At 45.5% G+C, this 19953-nt stretch overlaps 1 protein-coding gene across 1 annotated transcript in view; it reads left to right on the top strand.

Annotated features, from left to right (window-relative positions):
• Positions 1-18386, top strand: part of LOC144142281 (uncharacterized) — a gene marked incomplete at its 5' end in the record, with an annotated part of 34289 nt that extends 15903 nt beyond the window's left edge. Inside the window, 8 exon segments of the mRNA XM_077673656.1 lie at positions 344-406; positions 1013-1123; positions 7202-7273; positions 10669-10793; positions 11939-12052; positions 12164-12246; positions 13276-13415; positions 17147-18386. Coding sequence (XP_077529782.1) covers positions 344-406; positions 1013-1123; positions 7202-7273; positions 10669-10793; positions 11939-12052; positions 12164-12246; positions 13276-13415; positions 17147-17290 — 852 coding nt within the window.
• Between the last annotated feature and the right edge of the window lie 1567 nt (positions 18387-19953).

Below are 19953 nucleotides of genomic sequence, written 5' to 3' on the forward strand. Positions count from 1 at the left end.
TTACGTGAGGATGCACTAAGTATAGTAGTTTAAACAAGTTTTTAGCCCGCCTGTCGGTTGAGACAGTCTCCAGTACCCCGCTCATACGACACCCCGGTCACACGATGCTTTCGCGCGGTCTCTTTGGAAGTCATATTATCCAGGAATCCAATGTATTATGCCTATTCAACTGAGACTGCACCTCCAGGTCATTTTCATAGCTTTGAAATAAAAGAGCTCATGTGTTATGCTGCATTGATTGTCTACCACCAAGTCCGCGGGATGGAAACGTCTGACGGACTTTCGCTCCTTGATCAAATGTGGACGTGGTGTGTGGATCAACCCTCTCAACTTTGTTTTGCAGATGGGTGAGCTGAAGCAGTCAGAGATTTTGGCAGTGTATGAAACCAAGATATTCAAGCTCAAGGTGGGTTTCTCAGCCTTTTTCTCCCCGTTTTGTTTGCTTTGGTATGGGACATTTCCAGCATTTTGGTTGCCTGCATTACTGCAGGCTTTTTTTTTTTCTCTCCCTCTTTTGTTTCCCCGCTCTTTAAATGAGCCAAGCTTACTTTTTTTTCAATATTTCGTTCAAAGTGGGAGTATTTTAGCTGGTTGGGTTTGGGCGAGTTGGTTCATATTGACTAGGCCCTGTCTGTTGTGTTTGTGTCTCCTCCCCGAGTCTTGTGGTTTTCATTCAAGCTGAATTTTCAAGTATTTGAGAATGTAAAAAAAAAAAAAAAGTCATTGAGAAATTACCAGAGTAGTTGGCAAGTTGCAACATCTTTGTATGTTTTCTTCAACACCTCCTTTATTTGTTTGAAATTTGCCATATAATTTCCAGTGTTATCAGGACAAGACAGTTATTTTATGGAAAGAGAGTTGAGCTTTGTCTTCAGGTCCATTTTAAGGAAACCCTGTCATAACTTGTGCTTCCACTTTAAGGGAAACCTGTCTTAACTTGTGCTTTGTCTTCCGGGCTGCTTCGAGGGAAACCTGTCTTAACAAGTCGCCTTTCTTCTCCCTGTCTTGGAAGGCGCGGGAGGAGGAGCTGTTGGCGCTTCTCGAGACGAAAACGGCCGCCCTGCAACAGGCCGATCGTCTAGTCACCAAGTACACCTGCATTGAGGCCAAGAATGAAGCTGAGGTCTGGTGTTCTTTGTTCTGTCCTCGTTTACAACGTTACTGTCCACAAACGTGCGAGCATTTTCTTTTTTCTGTCACTTTTTAGCACACTTTAAGATGTACTGTTTGGGAATGCTCGAGTGACATCGCCAAACTCTGGTGGGATTCTGTGGTGTGGACGTCTTGTTTTGTTTTTCGCCGAAAATTATTTCAAGGAAACTTCTTTTTTTTTTTTTTTTTTTTTTTTCCAGCTGATTCTGCTGCTTGCACTTTTAGTGGCTGCTAAAGCAGGCTGCTCGAAAAACATTGGACTGTAGAAACTCAACAATGAGCACTCAGCACTTCTTGCTGCAGTAGAGGAAGTTTGGCCGTACAGCTTATGCTGTATTATTTTCTGAACTGAACTGTACGCAGTTCCTTATTAAGCTTTCGAGTAGTTATATTTTTGCCTCGTTGTAATAGCTAAAGCTGTGAAGGTCTCTTGCTATGGTGCACTCGTGTTAATACAATGCAGATTTTGTACAAAAAAACATGGTTTCCATGAGCTAGTAGCAACCGCTTGCGTTGCGGTATTGAAAAAAAAACACCAAATTCACTGGCACTAACACAAAAACGGCTGCCCTTAGTTAAATTGTAAGGGCTTTGTTATCTTCCGTTTATACGTGTATATTTTTTGTGGTGCGCAAATAGTTATTTTTGGTTTCGAAGCTAATACAAAGTGAATAAGGATTTCCTTGAAATGGTTGCGAATCGAAGCAAATATTTTTGAATCGAAAGGAATATTCTGCCATTTTCAGTAAGAGAACTGACATACAGTCGAACCCCGCAATAACGAAACCGCCGGGGAAAGCCAGAAAATTCGCTTTTGCGGGAATTTCGTTGCCGCGAGAATGAAACATAAACGACCGGAAAATGGCTACAAACCGAAAATTTATTTCCTTTTAAGTCGGCTATAGTGCTTCGTGAGCCTTACCTTGCAGCCAACGTCACAGTTCAGCTCTCACTGTACAAGTGGTTCATTGCTAGTCGTCGCGCGCGCCTAAGAACGACGAGATCGTGTCAAACGCATCCAAAACACTCCGTGGGTTCACCTTCTCTGCACGTTTTTCGCCCTGGCCCTCGGAACCAAGTATGTCCGATCATGCAAGCGAAGCCCAGCTTCTTCTGTTTATGAACTTTGCTAGACAGAGAATGGCACCTCGTTGCACCAATACTGTTTAGAAAACTAAGTGAGCACAGCTCTGTTGACGTCCAGAAAGTCTACAGCCGTCACTGTTTTGTTTTGCGCACGTGTGAACTGGGATGGTTGAGCGAGCTGCAGGCGTTTCCAAACTCGTCGGCGCTATCCTCCCTTTATACTCCCTTCCTCCACTTGGGCCACTGACTTCGACGATGGTGGCTGCCTTATCTTGTAGCGATAAAAACTTCCACTTTTGGGCTGGCGAAGGCATCTTACCGTGAGCAAACACGCCAATCGCCGCACACACACAACAAACGCACACGCTGTTTAGCAGTAGCGGGCTACGTAACCCAAGCCAAAGCCGCGACTTGAGTCACCATGTGTCGCCCCCTGGTGGTGCCGCTGCGAGGCTGCCTCCACGGCCGCCGGCTGCGCGGTCTTTTGTAAACAAATATGGCGGCGGCCATGCAAAAGTGCTGTGGCAGAAGTTTACGCACTTTCAGTCCGAAAGAAATGTATTTGAGCACTTTTTGGACACAGTTAACCTTCAGTGGGTAGGTAAAATGCCGACCAAACTTGCAGAAAATTTCGTTAGCGCGGGATCAGTTTCCAAAAACGTTTCGTTGCCGCGAGATATAAAATACATAGGCGTCTATGGACGTTCGCCGGGGATGCGAAAATATTTCGTTGCCGCGGGAATTTCGTACGCGCGGGATTTCGTTATCGCGGGGTTTGACTGTATACCATTTCTCAAACCTGCTCCACTAACTCTATTGTTTAGACAAATAAATGGCTCAGTTAGAACAATTACCAAAATTTTTCTGTGGCATAAAGCAAATATACAGTAGCTTTCTGCTGCCTTTAGTTTTATTTATGATACTATATTTCATGTGGAGTAAACTTTCATCTCGTGGTGACCTCAACCACAAATGTTTCAGTATTAGTGTAATAATGGTATATATTCTGACAACCAGAATGAGCACGTCTTTTAAAAATAAATGTAAATGGCAGTTACATAGACGTTTATATCAGTTTTGGTAAGGCAACTCGGTGTATAGGGCAGCACGCGGCATGAAAAATTAGCCTTATTCTTTTAAACCAAACTTTTCATTTGGTCATGGAACTGTTTCTAAGTACTAACTGTCCATAAATCTTAATTTTAAAGAGAATTTGGGCTGTGATTGTCCCTGTGGGCACTTAATAGAATCTTCAGCAAAGAGCATCTATTTCTAAAATATGAAAAAGGGTTGAGACCTAAATTGGTGCAAGTGTGTGTTAACAAACATGCTCAGTCCCGAAACCAGATATGGGAGTTATAGAGCTTAAAGGGACCCTGACACTTGCCGTCGACTACTCGGAATGTATTTTAAGGTAAAGTCTATCGTCCCAGCAATCTACTCCCGCAAAAATTATAAAAATCTGTTCACTATCGCTGAAACTACGCTCAATGAAAAATCGCGCATAATTGTTCCCTCTCAACTCGACCGTGGACAACGCGACGAAAGCTGCGCACTCTCTCCCGGAAAGAGGGGGCGGCTTGTGGCGTCATTTCCGGCGGCCTTCGATATATGGCAGGCCGGGGAGTTTTCCCTTTTTCTCCGAAACGCGGGGGGGGGGGGGGGGGTCTGTTTCTGGTTAGGTGCCACAAAAAAGCAGGCATGGCTGCCTGCTTGTAAGCGCGCGCTCGGGTTGGTATGGCGTTGATGAACGTTCGTTGTCGAGTGGTCTGGTTGAAAGGAAAGTATCGAGCTCATCACTCACTCTGCGCACACTCAAAACAAAAAAGAAACGGCAAAACTGCCTACAGGTTCAGGCATAGAAGAGGGTCGCACACAGCGCTGATGGCAGCGGATCGTCGCAGGAAATGGAAAAAATTAGCCGCGAAGTTGACCAGTGACAGCCGATTGGACAGACGTGGCACGAATGACGTCGTATAGGTCATGGCAGGGGTGCATAATGAGGAGAATTGAAGAGAGCGCAGTTGGCTTTTCTGCGTCTTTCACAGCGATTTGCGCGCTCACCGCTTCACGTGCACACTTAATATTTGGCTCAGGTATTCCTGGTAGTGTAATCTAAACGTCGCGCAGGTTTACTTGCACTGCTCAAAGAGTGTTGCAGGGTCCCTTTGACACCTTCTCAGGAAAGCTTTATCTCGGTGTCTAGGAGTGCAAAGATAGCCAAATTCGTGTTCTCTTATGTCCCGTATAGAAATAGAAGGAACATTACTGGTTGTGAAAGAAGAATCGAGGACTGACAGTACATAGCTGCGATCTCTCCCATCCAGAGGGTATTCATCTGAGTGCAACCAGGTTATCAAAATGGGAAAAGAGTAGCGTTGGAGTAGAGTTGACGCAAGGGCAAGAAGATAGGAGGCACTCCCCAAAAGCGTCTGTCTGCAGTCGTGTAACTGCGCGACACCGGTGAATTATTGGAAAGCCTGTCGCTGCAAACAGGGAACGTCTGTGCATGTTTGCCGTGGTCGATTATACGCAAGGTGCGATGCATCCAGGGCCCAACTAGCTCTAACTCGTTGCAAAAGGATATTCAAGGACGCTATTCTTTCTTCAGCCAATGAAATGCAAAAAATTGTCTGTCTGTCCGTCGATCCAGCCAACCGGCCAAAAGTTGAATTCTTGGGCGAGACGTTTATAGAGGCAAAGCATTGCCAAACTGATAAATCTAGAAAGACGCTCTATATTTGTCGGGATTGTTCAACAAAAAGATATTATGTCTTATTTGAGGAAGAATGTCAACACATAGCCAGTGTTTTCGGCGTTATTTTAATTAAAAGTAGATGTAGGCTCAATTTTTGCGAGAGCAAATTATAAGAGCGTGTTGAAAAAGAAGTTTCACGCAGAATACAAGCAAGCCTGCTGCCCAGACTTCGCACTTGTGGCTCGAATGCTACGTCCCAACAGCAAAACTGAACTCCGCGAACTTCCAATGGGAGACAAAAGGGGAGCGGCGTGAGAGGTGGGCAGGTTAGACAGTAGATTAATAGGGGCAACAGAAGGCTATCGTCTTTCGACGACATTTGCGGTGACACGAACACACGCATGGCCAATTTTCATGCATTTGTTTAGCAGGGCAGTTCTTTGTTTTCAAGGCCTAATTTTGTATATTCTAGATCATTAAAGGGACCCTGCAACACTCTTTGAGCAGTGCAAGTAAACCTGCGCGACGTTTAGATTACACTGCCGGGAATACCTGAGCCAAATATTACACGTGCACGTGAAGCGGTGAGCGCGCAAATCGATGTGAAAGACGCGGAAAAACCAACCGCTCTCTCTTCAGTTGTCCTCATTATGCATGGCCTAAGGGACGTCACATAGGCCACGGCTGCCCGATCGGCTGTCGCTGGTCAACTTCGCTGCTAGATTCTCCCATTTCCGTCGTCGTCATCGCTGCGTACGAACTTCTTCTATGCCTGAACCTGTAGGCACAGTTTTGCCGTTTCTTTTGTGTTTTGAGTGCGCTCAGAGTTTGAGTGATGAGCTCAATACTTCCCTTTCAACGCGACCACTCGCCTACAAACGTTTATTGCTTCAAAAACGCCCCACCAGCCCGAGCGCGCACTTGCGAGCAGGCACCCATGCCTGCTTTTTTGTGGCACGAGACTGGAAATAGGCCCCTCCGCAATGCGGAGAAAAGGAGAAAACTACCCGGCATGTGATATATCGAAGGCCGCCGAAGAGAATGCCGCGAAGCCGCCCCCCTCTCCGGGAGAGAGCGCGCAGCTTTCGTCGCGTTGCCCGCGGTCGAGTTGAGAGGGAACGATTATGCGCGATTTCTCATCGCGCGTAGTTTCGTTAATTGTGAACGGATTTTCATAATTCTTGCGGGAGGAGATTTCTGGGACAATAGACTTTATCCCAAAATACATTACTAGTAGTCGATGGCAAGTGTTGCAGGGTCCCTTTACAACAACTGCCCATTTGTGTTTTGAAACTTCAAAATACTTTATTTTGAAAAAGATTTATTCGACACATTCTACTATTAATGCTATTCGTCTGGAGCCACTTTCAGAAAACGAGTACACAATGTCGCTTCACGAGCCAGCTTGTCCACGTCTACGTTTCTAAGCACTCCTACGAGGGAAGGAACCCACTGGAAGTGAATGCTAAGGCCGTTTTTATTTAGCTGCTGAAGAGAGCATAGGGACCTTTGGCAAGTCTGTCCACAGGAAATCCAAGCTGCTAAAGGTGGTATCCGTTAGAATTACTGCACACTGCAAACAAATGGTGCATTTTAAAAAACTGTCATTGAAGAACATTTCCGATCACTTTGGCGACCACAACATCAACATTGTGTTACCAAAGGAATGAAGAGTACCGAGGCATTCTTACTGTTCCGTGTCTGGACCAACTCAGTGCAGCCACCGGCATAACTTCATAAGCTGAACCTTATCTCCTCACCTCTGTGCCCAACGTGTGGGGTAACAAGTTTTGTCGGACAATTTTTCATGGACTGCTTTGGTCAGCTTTGGGGTCAGGGGTCAGCTTTGTTTAAAGAACTTCGAAGGAGAGCCGCTCCGCATGCCTCTTTGGTTGATGTCATTTTCCTAAAGGCCATTAGATCACAAGGAAAGACATTTGCGCCTGATCCTTTGGCTTTTGAGGCACGCAAGCCTCATTGCCTCGTGGTGACTTCCCCCACTTAGCTGTAAAAAAGTGCTGATCGGAGGAGCAATTTTCAGCATACCAGGCAAGGCTAGGTCCGCCCGTCAATAGGCATCACCACCACCACAGTGCTATTCGTTCCAAAGCCAAACCAAATATCACAACATTTACTTCGACGTTCAAATGTTTCGAATATTCGCGCCTCTAATATTTTTTTCTCTTTGAAATGCTCTTAGCACCACATAAACTAACCTGCATAGTTCTAATTTCAAATTGATATGGTGCTTTGCTTTGGTTGCAGGTGGAAGAGCTTCGCAGTCTTCTGAGGGTATCGGAACGGCGAATCGAGGATTCTCAGGAAAAGATGGACACCGTAAGTTCCCCAACGTTTTTCTTTTTAACGATGGAGGAGTGTTCTGTCTCTCTACGATGGCAGAAGGAGCAGTTTGTTAATCCACCCTCCTTCACGTCTGTGCTGAAATATTAGTTTTAAAAGACTGCGGGGAACCTTGAGTGCAGTGTTGAAATTTATTTCTTGCTCCGGACTAAGCACGCATGTAACGGGCTGTTGAACATTCCTGCCACAGGCTTAGTAGAAAGTCTGGTGTAGTTTATCTGTTGGTGGTACTCTAGTGACGCTTGTATTAAGGGACACTGGGGTTGTATTCTCGTGTTCTGTCCCTTTCAAAAGTGTCCCTTTTGAGCGAGCCCTGATTGGCTAAAAGCAAACTGGATGTGACGTAACGCAAGCGCAGCGGACCTACTGCGTTTGACCGCGGCTTCTTCGAGCAGGCAATTTGAATTTCAAACAGACGGTTTTTGGAAGCAGTCATGAATGCGCCGATTATCGCCTCATTGGTGGCTCGCCGGCGGAACAAGTGGTCGAGAAGCAATCTAGACACGTTCAATATGCCCCTAGAAGCATTCCGCCAGCATTTCCGCCTCTCGAAGAGGACCGGGCGGTGGCTGTGCGATGAGCTCTGGGACAAACTTGGTCAGTGGACGCGCGCGGCTCAGCGTCGAGGAGCAAGCGATATCGCTGTCGCAGCCCTCCGTGAGCCTGTGCATCATACGCCGCCACCGCACAGTGAAATAAAGGATTGTCTGCGAGCTTGATAGCTGTCGAGCAGATGACCAAAATTACACAAGCACTCCATATGACATTTTATAACCTTTTATTGGTACTTTAGGCATACACATACCAGCTTAACGTTCGTAGACGTCTCGCGCAACAGGTAAGTCGTTAAGAAGCGGAAATCCCCCCCTCTTACACATTTTTCCACTCGTAGAGCACCATACAATTCAACAACGTAAAGCACCATTCCTGGTCCTTGGAAAAGCCCGCGTCGGCTTGCCACAAGTGCGTCGATGCCAAAATATGTAACCGGGAAGTTTTCTTGATGCGCGGGCATTGTCACAAACCTCAAAACGGAGTCCAACCGAAAAAAACTGAGTAGCCGCAGCATTGTTTACGCTTCACTAGCACAACAAAACAGCTGACTGCAGCTGCCATCTTTGCACTTTCCTCCCCTTGCGGTGAAAACTTTCAGCGTCGTAACAAAAAAAATTTCATCGCGTTTAGTTTTCCAAAATACTTTTCAAATGAACACATAAAGAATACTCTAATATGGTTTTAGTTCTTTAAAATGCACTTCCAAGAACAGTTACGGTATTTGAATCAAAGGCCCTTGGGCTTAACTTCAAGTACGTCACGATGAAAGGGATGTTTTCAAAAGGGACAGTTATGAGAATACCGCCCCTGAAGGGATTTGTAAACATTGCTGGATTACTAGCTCTAATTGTAGTCCGGAGTCAGTGTGCCATGTTTCGACCATTCTGGGTGTGTTTACGCAAATTCATCTCGTAGAAAAATCAATTCGAAAATACTGTCCTCCTCTCTGCAACCTCTTTGCCAATTTCTACGATGTTCGGAATGACTTCAGAATGACGACATGGCTTGGCTTGACTGCGCCACTGCACGGCTCGCTGACCCTCTGACAGAATTAGTTGGTCCAGCGTTTAGTCGGCTTGCCACCAATGGGTCATCGCAATTCGTTCGCTCAGTTGAAACTAAGCCATGACACTTCTGTGTCTGGGGGAATGTGCTTTTAGTTTGTTAGTTTGTAGACTGTATCAAGCTGTGAGTCCAAATAGCTCCATACAAGCACACATGCGATGCTTCGCTGACTGGTATGCTAGTAGAAAAATCTAAGGCCAATTGAAGGGGGGAGAAGAGTCAGCGAAGTTAATGGTTCTAAGGAATTAAAATCAAATGAAACCTTTATCGTACAGCATAAAGCAACGAGACGGGAAGCACATTTTGCGCTGGGTGAACTGGCACAGTGGTCGGCAGCACGACCACACATCTCCGATTGCTTTTCTGTGTGAGGAATGCAGTCGCCAAAGATGAGATATTTGTAGGAAAATGGGGGACACTTACTGCACAAACGTTGTTCAAAAAATAGTCATCTAAGGTGGTTGGAATGCTTAATGTTCATTTATTTGTTCTGGGGTACTGTTTTTATACTGAATTGATCATTTTTTGGCCGTAATGTTCGTTGCTCCACGAGCGAGTTGGGAGAATGCGGTTGCGGACACGGTTGCGCAGCCTACTCAGGTAGTGTCTTCGGAGGAGGCCCAATGCATGATACAGTCCCTCGGGGACTCTGTTTCTGCCACAGACCATTTGCTCAGATGCTGTTGAAAACAATGTGCGCCAGCTTCACGTGCAGCGAACAAAGCTGACCGGCTATAGCTTCTTTTCTGCAAATTAGTAGTAGCATGACCTTTTTTGCATGCGAATAAAATGTTTTGAGCTGTTTCGTTTTTCTTTTTCTTTTTTGTCAACCCGCCTACAGCAATTATCGGTTATAACAAAGGAATTTCCGTGGGATATTGTTATAATTGGACTAGACCATATTGGAGTTTATTGAATGTGGTCACTGGGGGCAGCCTGTTCCTCAACAGTGGTAAATGTTCTAAAAGTTCCGTGGGCTTAAAGGCCAACTGCACTCAAAATTTCGACCGCGCGAAATCACTGTTCCTGCATAGTATGACTAAAAAGACCGCGATGTACGAAGTATGACGCCTAAAATGTGCGTAATTACGCCGCAAGCGACGAGCACAAACGATTTTGAAAACGAAACTGGGCAAAACGCGGCCATTACGGGCAGGCAGAAGTGACTTATCAGCCGTCGGCGCGAGCGGCCAGACGGCCTGGCCTGACGGCGCGAGCTGTGCAGACCGGCCGACGCGGCCGGCTCGGCCAGCCAGGAGGAGAGTGTGAGTGTGCACGTGCGGGGGTGTGGGAGGCGTGAGGAAAAGCGAGCGCTTGTCCAGCCACACCGCGTAGGCATGATGTCACGACGACACTCCAAAAGGAGAGAACCGCATGGTTGACGAAGCCTCTTCGGAGCCACGAAGGCCAGGAGTACCGGTGGTGCGAAATACGAGTTTCCTGGATTCTCCCGCTGCGAAGCAGGCCGATCGGCCTGGACGGCTGGCATGTCACTTCCGCTAAATGGCTGTTTGCGCGACATGCCGGCAGGTGCTTTGTCGTCTGCAAGGGCGTTATTTTGAGTGCCTGAAACTGAATAACCACGCATTGCACAGAGCTACCGGTCGCGTCGCAGTAGTTCTCATGGTACCTACTACACATTTCGAAGGCATTTAGCCAGGGTGAAATTTGAGTGCAGTTGGCCTTTAAGTGTGTGTTCAGCAGCATGTGGCAACTATCACACCTCAGCGATTCAATGCCATTGCCTGCAGCTGGAGAGGCGCAACGAAGACACTGTCCAGACTCTGAAGGCATCGAAAGCCAAGATCAAGGCTATGAAGGGACACATCGAGGACTTGGAACAGAGGAACAACGACCTCGACATGAAAGCGAAGAGGTGGGCTGCTCTTATGCAACACTTTCGTGAACCTGGAAAAATCTGTTGTTTTTGGGTAGTTCAAGAAATATTTTTTTCCTGCCACATAAAGAAAATGATTGATGCTAAAGTGTAAAGTGTGAAATGATGGAGGAAGGATAGGGCTTTCCAGCAGTATTAATTCCAAACAATGGCTTTATTATGAATATTATCAAAAAATTATCAAAACAAGAAAAAGTAACAAAAAGAAGAAAATGATGGGAACATCATTGCTACTTTGCACAGGGTAAGCATAAAAAAATTGAACCATACTCTGAATACAGGGTCATTGTAGCATAATACTGCAAATATGACCTCTGTAAGTACAAAGGTTATTTACATACATAAAAAAATATAGGCACTAGTGCCTATGATGCCACCGCGCGAAGCAGTTTTTCAACACAGTAAAATAAGGCTTGGCTCCACTGTGCAGCTGGCACCAAGTGATCTCGCCCGAACGAAGTCAACACTCTGCAGATAAGCGCTGTGACCTTTAGAAGAGGCTGGATATGTCTACATCAATGCGCGGCAGCAATAGAACGGCCCGAGGAGGAAGTGAAATCTACCGGCAGATACCTGCTGATGCTCCGGGGCAGTTTGACACACTTTCGCCATCCGTAGTGAAGTCTGCTGAATCGAAGTCACCTTACATGTCTGTGCTGCTATTGAGAGATTACAGCTCAGTTTCATGGGAATGTGTCAAAATTCGCCATTACTGTGGAGCATCAGCAAGTGGCATCGACGCCACAAACCAAAACCAGGTGCGCCTGACAGCAAAGGTGCTTTAAAAACCCCCCCGCTGCAGAGAAAAGAAACTCGAAAGCAAAACTGATAAAATACTTTCTTTTTTACCCTTTGGATGGCATTAGCAGTCCATAATTGCGTGGAGTGTGCCAAAATTTGAATTTGTATTCATCAATAACATACTATCGATGAGGATATGCACGGTCATGAAAGGGGTAACAAAAAAAATGGCAACGCATAGACAGAAAATTGCCACATAGCTTCGTTAGCACTTCAAAGCGTTTCTTGTCTCATGAACCGTGTGTCCTAATTCCACGTTTTCCATGCTTTAGTTGGACAAAGGTTGTAACTTGCACTCGCGATCATCTTTTTTTCTTCCGCAGGCTTGAAGTGGTGCTCAAGAGCTTGGATTCGGCTCAGCAGGAAATCCAGTCACAAGCTGAAATGATCGCCATGCTTCAAAAGCACGGTGACACCCTCAAGCTCAAGTTCGATGCGTACGTTTCCACTTTGATTCTCTGACAGCTTCTTCCCATGCTTTCATGTTGCTAGGGTTCACAGTTGGTACCCCTCAATGCCTCCAACTGTGCCCCATCTTCTTCCTTCAGGCTCACCAAGACAAACGAAGAGCTTGAGTTGGCGAACCAGAACCAGGAAAAGGTCATCAAAGAACATGAAGCCAAGATGAAAGGTTGGGGTCATTGTTTCAGACAGGCAGTTCTTGAGCATTGTGTTGTTTCTTTTTGTCAATAATTTAATCTTTGTTTGAAGATATCTTATAAAGACTGGTAATAGTGCTAAGGTATTTAAAATTTTTAAATCAAATTTGCCTTCTCGGAGCTGCGTGAAATTGATACAGTAGCACGAAGATGCGATGAAAAATGTTTTGCTTGTAAACATGCCACTGCTTGTACATTTTCACTGTTGGCAGTCAATTTCGTTTTGATTGTGTCCGATAGTTGCAAAGCTTCTAATAAATAGCGATTGTTGGGATGAGAAACGACATTTCACAGCTTTTCTTTTTTCACCGTGTGAGCTCCAAATTGCTGCCACTAGCAGGAGGGCTAGCCTCTTCATGGTTCATCAATAAAACTTCTCTTTGTCTGTCCCTCTTCTTCACATTTCCAGACATATTCATTTGGCCTGGTCGATCGTTTTAAGTCCGGAGCACTTTAGCGGCCTGGTTTGTCGTTGTAGCTCATCTGGTGTTACAGTATCCAGTCACCATTGTCACGGGGTGTCACGCACCGAAACAGAGGCTTCGAAAAAATCGCCACTTCCCTGGTCGGGATGGAATCTGGGTCCCTCGCATGACGAAGCCGATATCAATATTGCACCACACAGGCACACGTCGTAATGAAAGTGTTGCGGGTGATTTTTGCACTGTGTCGTCACGGAGGTTACCGTTGCTAGGGTCAGAAATAAGTACACAGTAATATAAAATAAGAAACCACGAATTAATGCATTAATTACCCTGAATTAATAAAAACTCGAAGCATTGGCTCTGTATAGGCCTTTTCAGTGGCTGCGGTGCCCTCTCTTTACTACTCTCTATGTCAACGCCAGGCTGATACTGGAAGTAGTCAAGAGAGGTCGCCACAGTCCCTCTGGTGGATCACTCCTCCGCACTGAACAGCTTTCACGTTGAGTGGAACTGCTTTAATTTTTTGCTCACCGGCCTCGTTGCCTTCTTTTTTTCTCTCTGCTTGTCCTTTCCCAGACCAGGCCAAGTGCCTGCACATCCTGCAAGGCAAGCTGGAGGACAAGAGCACGCTGGTGAAGTCCCTGGCGGCTGAGAAGTCCAGCCTGCACGAGGCCGGCGTCCTGCTGCAGAAGGAAAAGGCAGCACTCGAACAACAGGTCTGGCAACGTTCACCATCCTGTGACCTGCTAGCCTGCGCAGTTGTCTTGCTCTTGTACAGTTACCGTATTTATACGAATATAAGGCGAGGTGTTTTTTTTTTTTTTTTTTTTTTCGAAAATCTGTAGTCTCAAAGTCATACCCCACCTTATATTCAAAGCTCAGTATGTATGGTATGTATGAATGTGTGTGTGGGGGGGGATTTTTTTGCTCTCCAAACTACCCTCGCCTTGTAATCGTGACTGCCTTACAGTCGAATAAATAGAGTACTGGCAACTCGTTATTCTAAGCCCATGCCGATTGGTCCTCTGCGTGGTTCATGCGAACGGGGAAGTTTGAACTAGTCTATGAGTGTGCACCCATTAAAGGGACACTGAAGTGAATTTGTCAAGCTGCCGTTTTTGCTTGCACTGCATAGACTGGCTCAAATTAGCACACTTTTCATCGTTTATCCGGTTGACAAATCGGTAATTATTTTACAAAGCGTGAAAGAAGAAAAACTACCATGCGCGGTTTGCGGCGGCCGCACCAACTAAGCTGTGACGTTGAGAGGAGGGGGCACCGTGATTGGACGATGCCCAAGGTTAGCAATCACACTTTCGGTTTCGGTTCTGTAAAACAACATGTTTGACATCCGATGGTGTCGTTGGATGGGTATTCTCAATATCCCAGTAATCGTAGTACCGCGCTTCTGCCATGTTGTCGGCTGTAAAATGCACAAGATAAGCCTCCGAGGACGGCTTGTAGTCGTAGCTATCACTAGCCGAGACTTACGCAGTGCATGAACGCCCTCCGCGTCCATGTGCTTCCCGCACCCTAGTTTTACGCTGTACGGTAAAAATATCAGTTGATTTTATTTCATTAGTATCTATATTGACTTCGCTGACTCTTCTCCCCCGTTAAGAGGCCTTATATTTTCCTACTGGCATACCAGTCAGCGAAGCGTTGCATGTGCGCTTATGCAGCGCTTGTGTGAAGCGACCTTGACTTGGAGCTAGATACAGTGTACAAACTAACGAAGTAAAGAAAGGCACGTTCTTCCATTCACAAACGTGTTGTGGCTTAGTTTCAACTGATCGAGCGAATTGCGACGACCCATCGGCGGCCGGCGGACTAAACGTTGGGCCGACTGACTCGGTCGCGGAAGGTCGGCGAGCCGTGCAGTAGCGCAGCCAATTGCCAGCTCCTCTCCTGCTGACATCACACGAAAACGCCACAGAAGATGGGCGAGAGTGCAGAGAGGAGGACAGCATTTTCGAATTGATTATTCTACTAAATAAATTCGCGTAAACGCGCTCAGAGTGGTCGAAACAGGGCCTAGGGACTCCGGACTACAATTTGCGCTCGTAATCTCGCATTGTTTACAAATCACTTCAGTGTCCCTTTAAGGTGAACAAAAAAGGAAGGTTTTTACGCCTGGACATGGTTGGGTCACTTGCTGTCGGTAAGCAACTCTGAACAAGAGGGAAGTTTTCTGTCGCTGTGTGAGGCAAGCTTTCTCTACCAATTTCAGTGAGATGAAGTGTGATGGCTTGATAGAGCTAATAGCAGCCAAAATTCTTTTCCCAGTTAATAACCTTGAGTTGCAGGGTTCATCTCTGTTTTTTTTTGTTTTTTTTTTTGCTAGTTCTCATGGCTGTAATGGTGTTGTAATAACAGGAACATTTCTTTGTTCAAAATGTTGCTGTTATACCTCAAGGAATGTTCCTATTGTACGATATAATTTGTTCAATTATATCTGCAGTTGTTTCTTTGTCAGCTATGATGCTTTAATTCTGGGGGCATATTTTTCTTAAAAGGTTGCTCAGCATTGATTAAATGTTGAGTAAAAGCCATTTGAATTTTTGTTTTTTATGCTTGCCAGAAATGAAAAATTGCAAATAAGTGATGTTTGATAGAAACCTGCTCCAAAATTCGTCTTTTGGTGCTCCAGGGCTGCTCCCAAACTCCTCTGTTACTGCTCCAATGCTTCCCAAAAACAGTGTTATTCCTGCTCCTTGAGCAGCCCCACAAGGCTCAAGCTTGCTTCAACCCCTGTACAAGCTTTCTGGTTGAAAAATTGGGGAAAAAACTGTGGTTGATTCCTCTGTGATAGGAATCAGTCAAATGCGAAAGTGAAATGTGCAGCGAAATCTGCAGCTGAGCATGATTTGCGGGTCGGCGGCTGTCTTGTGGGTGTGCTTGGCGAGCGACGTCCTGCTGGCGGGTCGCTTCAGCAAAGGTGCACTGGCGTCGTTTCCGTGACTGATATGACGTCAGTGAAATCTTGGCGTATCGCGGCATAAAACACTTTCGTTATGAAATATAAAACCCGCAAACGAACAACCCTAAGCATGACATACTCTGTAGTATTAAAGGTTGCTTCCCGCAACAAGACCCTCTGTGCAGGGGTGCACCCTTTACAGGCCGCTTGCTTTGTTGTACAGGCGTCACTTCCGTGACGGATATGACGTCAGTGAAATCTTCGTGCATCCGGGAATAAAACACTTTCGTGTTAAAAAAAGATGCAGCGCCAGAAAGCAATAGCTGCTGCCCCAGCAGAAATCTGAGGATGCACACGTTTGCTTATATCACCCGAGGCACCCCCCAAAAGGCAGATTGGCAGTGTGCGCATGCGTAAACCATTACTAGAAAAAGGTAGATGCAACGTCAACTTCTGCTGAATTTTTTTAATGTAAGGTATTTTTTATGTTACTTCAGTTTGTATATACAGTAATACCTCGTTACAATAGCCACTCAGGGGATCCGGGAAACATGTCTTCTGTAACCAATGTCTCTTGTAACCAAAAACTCTAAACACCGTGGTGAGTTGAATGTAATCACTTTGTTACAAATCAGGATCAAAGCATATTCAGACAGGCCGACAAGAAAATTCTCGCTATGGCTTAAAAAATTCATTCGTATTAGTTTTAGGGACTGCAGGTTGTATTAGCTTCCTTCCCAACTTTTGTAGGTAAAGCCCTTCACTTTGCAGGTGTTCCTGTTCTCGCAATGCCATTAAAGTGCTCTTGGACAATTGTCAGCCTTAACTGCCGACACTTTCTGTCCTACAATACCGTCGTCATCTTACTCCTCTAGTTCATCCTCTATGGCACCATTTACTTGCGTGAAGATCGCATGATCTGTAGGCTCCTCGAACGCGCAGACAAGTCCACATCTGCAGACAAGCTCCTCAAAAGTCTCTGGAACCTCTGCGGTCTCTTGGATGCAGGCCCAAGCTTCCTGTTCAGGGCAGTTTTCCACAAGGTCCTTCATATAAGGCCCCCCCTATAAAGTGTCTTCTAATTGGTGTAGAATTCACTCTTGGGACCCCAAAAAGTTGTCTTCAGTAACAGAGTGTTTCTTGTAACCGTGTATCTTGTATGCAATGTTGCTAACATGGTGAACATAAGAAAACCAACCAAACCATTTTAAAATGTCTCTTATAACCAACTCTTGTAACAGCGTCTCTTGTAAGGAGGTTCTACTGTGGCAGGCAAAACTATGTTAAAAAAATTTCAGATTTTTAATGTGCAGTGCTTACCTAAGCCATCAAACCATCCCCTTACTGGAAACAGCACTACTCATTGTCCAGGATACTATATAGCTACACCCTGAATCTAAGCAGACATTTGCAACTATTATCCTTTTGTTTGCCCCACTCAAGGATCTATGATACCATGCCAGCCCGCTTCCTTGAAATATTTCATTGTCTGATAGAAACATTCTTTCTCTTTTTCTCTCAACGCAGCTGCAAACTCTCGAAATCAAGTACCAGAAAAAGGAAGAAGCACTCCAGAGCAAGACCAAGCAGGCTGCAAAGATGGCCGCCGACTTGGACAAGCTGAAGAAGATGCAAGAGATGATTCAGAGCATCAGTGCTGGCATGGTCTGATGAAAACTCTTCCACCCTGCTTCATCCTGGCTTTGTATAGTGTCGCGAGTTGCTGCATTGTAATTGGCAAGAGTGTTAGCGAATAGTAGCGCATATACTATACATCGCCTCTCGTCTGTCTTCACTTTGACGACCACTTAAGTCGAGGTTTAACAATGTCTTGATAATTGGTTTTCCATCCTGGCTTTGTATAGTGTCGCGAGTTGCTGCATCGTAATTGGCAAGAGTGTTAGCAAATAGTAGCGCATATACTATACATCGTCTCTTGCATGACATTACAGTCTGTCTTGTTCACTTTGACGACCTCTTCAGTCGAGGTTTAACAACGTCTTGATAATTGGTTTTCCATCCTGGCTTTGTATAGTGTCACGAGTTGTGACATGATTGACGGAAGCATTTACAAGTGGTAGCATGTATACTACATATCATCTCCTTCATGTCATTACAGTTTGCCTTGTTCACTTTAACCATCTCTTCAGTCTTGAGAGCTTGGATGATGTGTTACAATTTTTTTATGGTCGTTTTCACAATATTTGCATGGCCCTTTTTTATTTGTTTTATCTCTATGACATTGCCGGCAGTGCATTTCAATTGCCACTGGCCCCTGCGCCCGTGCACTTTTGTATAAATGTACAATTTGCAATTTGTAATTGACGAGTTTTGCTAACTTATAATTCTGCAATAATTGACAGTCTTTTTCTGATGGAGGCGAAAAGCAAAAACGCCCGTGTGTACGAGATTTCGGCGCACGATAAAGATCCCCAGGTGGTCAAAATTAATCCGGAGCCCTCCACTACGGCGCGCCTCATCGCCTGCGTTGCGTCGGCGCGTTGAACCCCACAATCAATCAATCAATTGACAGTCTTGCGGACTTGGACTCACGTGTTGTCCGTGTGTTTTACGCACCTTCACAGCAATGTGAAAGTGTTATTTTTCATTTTTAAAATGTTATATAAAGTCATGTTTGTGGTCACAAAGGCCTTGAGTACATCATTTGAGAGGCTATCCTGTTTTTGAGTGTGCCAAGCTTTGAATACCAAAGCAGACAGGGACCTTTAGTGGACAAGGGATAATAAAGTCTGATGACACCTAAGCACTTACGTGTTGTGACTCCGAGAGTGTGAACACCGTAGAGTTGTCCTTCAAGTGGGTACATTCACGCTGCAGCCAAATAATAAACCGGCCGTGAGCCTCTGGCAGCAGCTGTTGTCATTTCTAGTCAGTCCCACTGGGTGGGTGTGTGAGAATTGTGGGCGGGCATGTTGAAGTCGCAGCCAAATGGGAATTAACGGAACGGCCGTTTGCTCCCGTGAGCTGCTGTCATCGTCACTGGCCAATCTACACGAGCAAGTATGTTGGCAGGCCTTAGGAAAATTGACCTGATCACATTCCTAAGGGACCTACAAATTCATTGACCCACTGGCTTAAAAAGCATCGTGTACCTGTACAAAAAGTTGTACAAATACATGAAAATGGTACTGATGGCCTAGTTTGCTTCGTTTAGAAATGTTTTTTACTGAAATAAAAAACAAATGTGAAATGCATTTTAGTTCATTTACTTTCACTAGGCTGTCAAGCAAAACAAAGTTTTATTTCTTAGTTTCAGTACAGAAGTGACATATTTTTGATATAAGCAAACTAGGCCGCATGGAGCATCTTCATGGGTAGACAAAACTTTTCGTATAGGTACACGATGGTTTATTAGTCTGTGGGTCGAATAGGAATGTTAACAGGTGGGTCCCCCTTAATGGGTGGTTACCTTAACGTTGAGCCTAATGACGCACTAGGAAGTGCTACCTCATTCTACGTGGAGGTGCGTGTACGGATTTCTTTTTATATGTCGGAGGTTGGACTTGTGCAACTGAAGTGGTGTGAAGGATGCGCGGTCGACCCTCGTTCCAAAGGCCCTGGGTTTGATTTGCATTCACTCCCGAATTCCCCTACCATGCCAAAGCTCCCTTATTTATGAAAAAGATCAGGGGTGAGACAGCTGCGCATGTTGCGCATTTTCGATAAAAATTTGTTTTCCTGCGCCAGGCTGCTCCAAAAGCTTGAAAATTGCAAAAATTCAGCCAAACGGCTCCAAAACCCTCTGAGAGCCAAGGATTTTCAGCGCCAACGCTCCCGTCAACGGCGAAATTTAACAGCACCTGCAAGGGGGTGCTGTTTGTAGAGGTTTCATCGATTGACCATTCAATAAAAATTAACCCGCTTAAAATTGTTCCCGAAATAGTTTTTTCGGAAGTCACAATGTCGGGTTGCACATGTTACATTCCGTTAGTTCCGTTAGTTTTTAGTCTTCCCATCGAAAACCATTGCAAAGTCTGGTACAAAAAATACTTCTGTGTACTGGGGGGACAAACTACTTGTGCAAGTTGATGAAAAAACGGCAATTGTCGAAGCGCCGTATCTCCGGAACAAGATTACTGGGCGCCGCCATCTTGGTGTGGTGAAGATTGGAAAACATGGCCGCCTGGCGAAGCAGTTGCTCGCGGTTCAGGCAGAGTGCTCTTTGCCGATTCCTACCGTGGTTTTGGTTATGGGGGTGGCTGGATTTACATTTAGTCGTTTGATCTGTTGCAGGAAGTTGCGCGACTGGGAAGACGGGAGTTCAAAAACGACCTGGTGCCCGCAAATTCGCTATGTTTTGGCCTTGACTGTGA

The sequence above is a fragment of the Haemaphysalis longicornis genome, unplaced genomic scaffold, assembly GCF_048455015.1.
Source record: "Haemaphysalis longicornis isolate Haplotype H1 unplaced genomic scaffold, Haemaphysalis longicornis Haplotype H1 scaffold_6, whole genome shotgun sequence".
Classification (NCBI taxonomy): Eukaryota; Metazoa; Arthropoda; class Arachnida; order Ixodida; family Ixodidae; genus Haemaphysalis; species Haemaphysalis longicornis.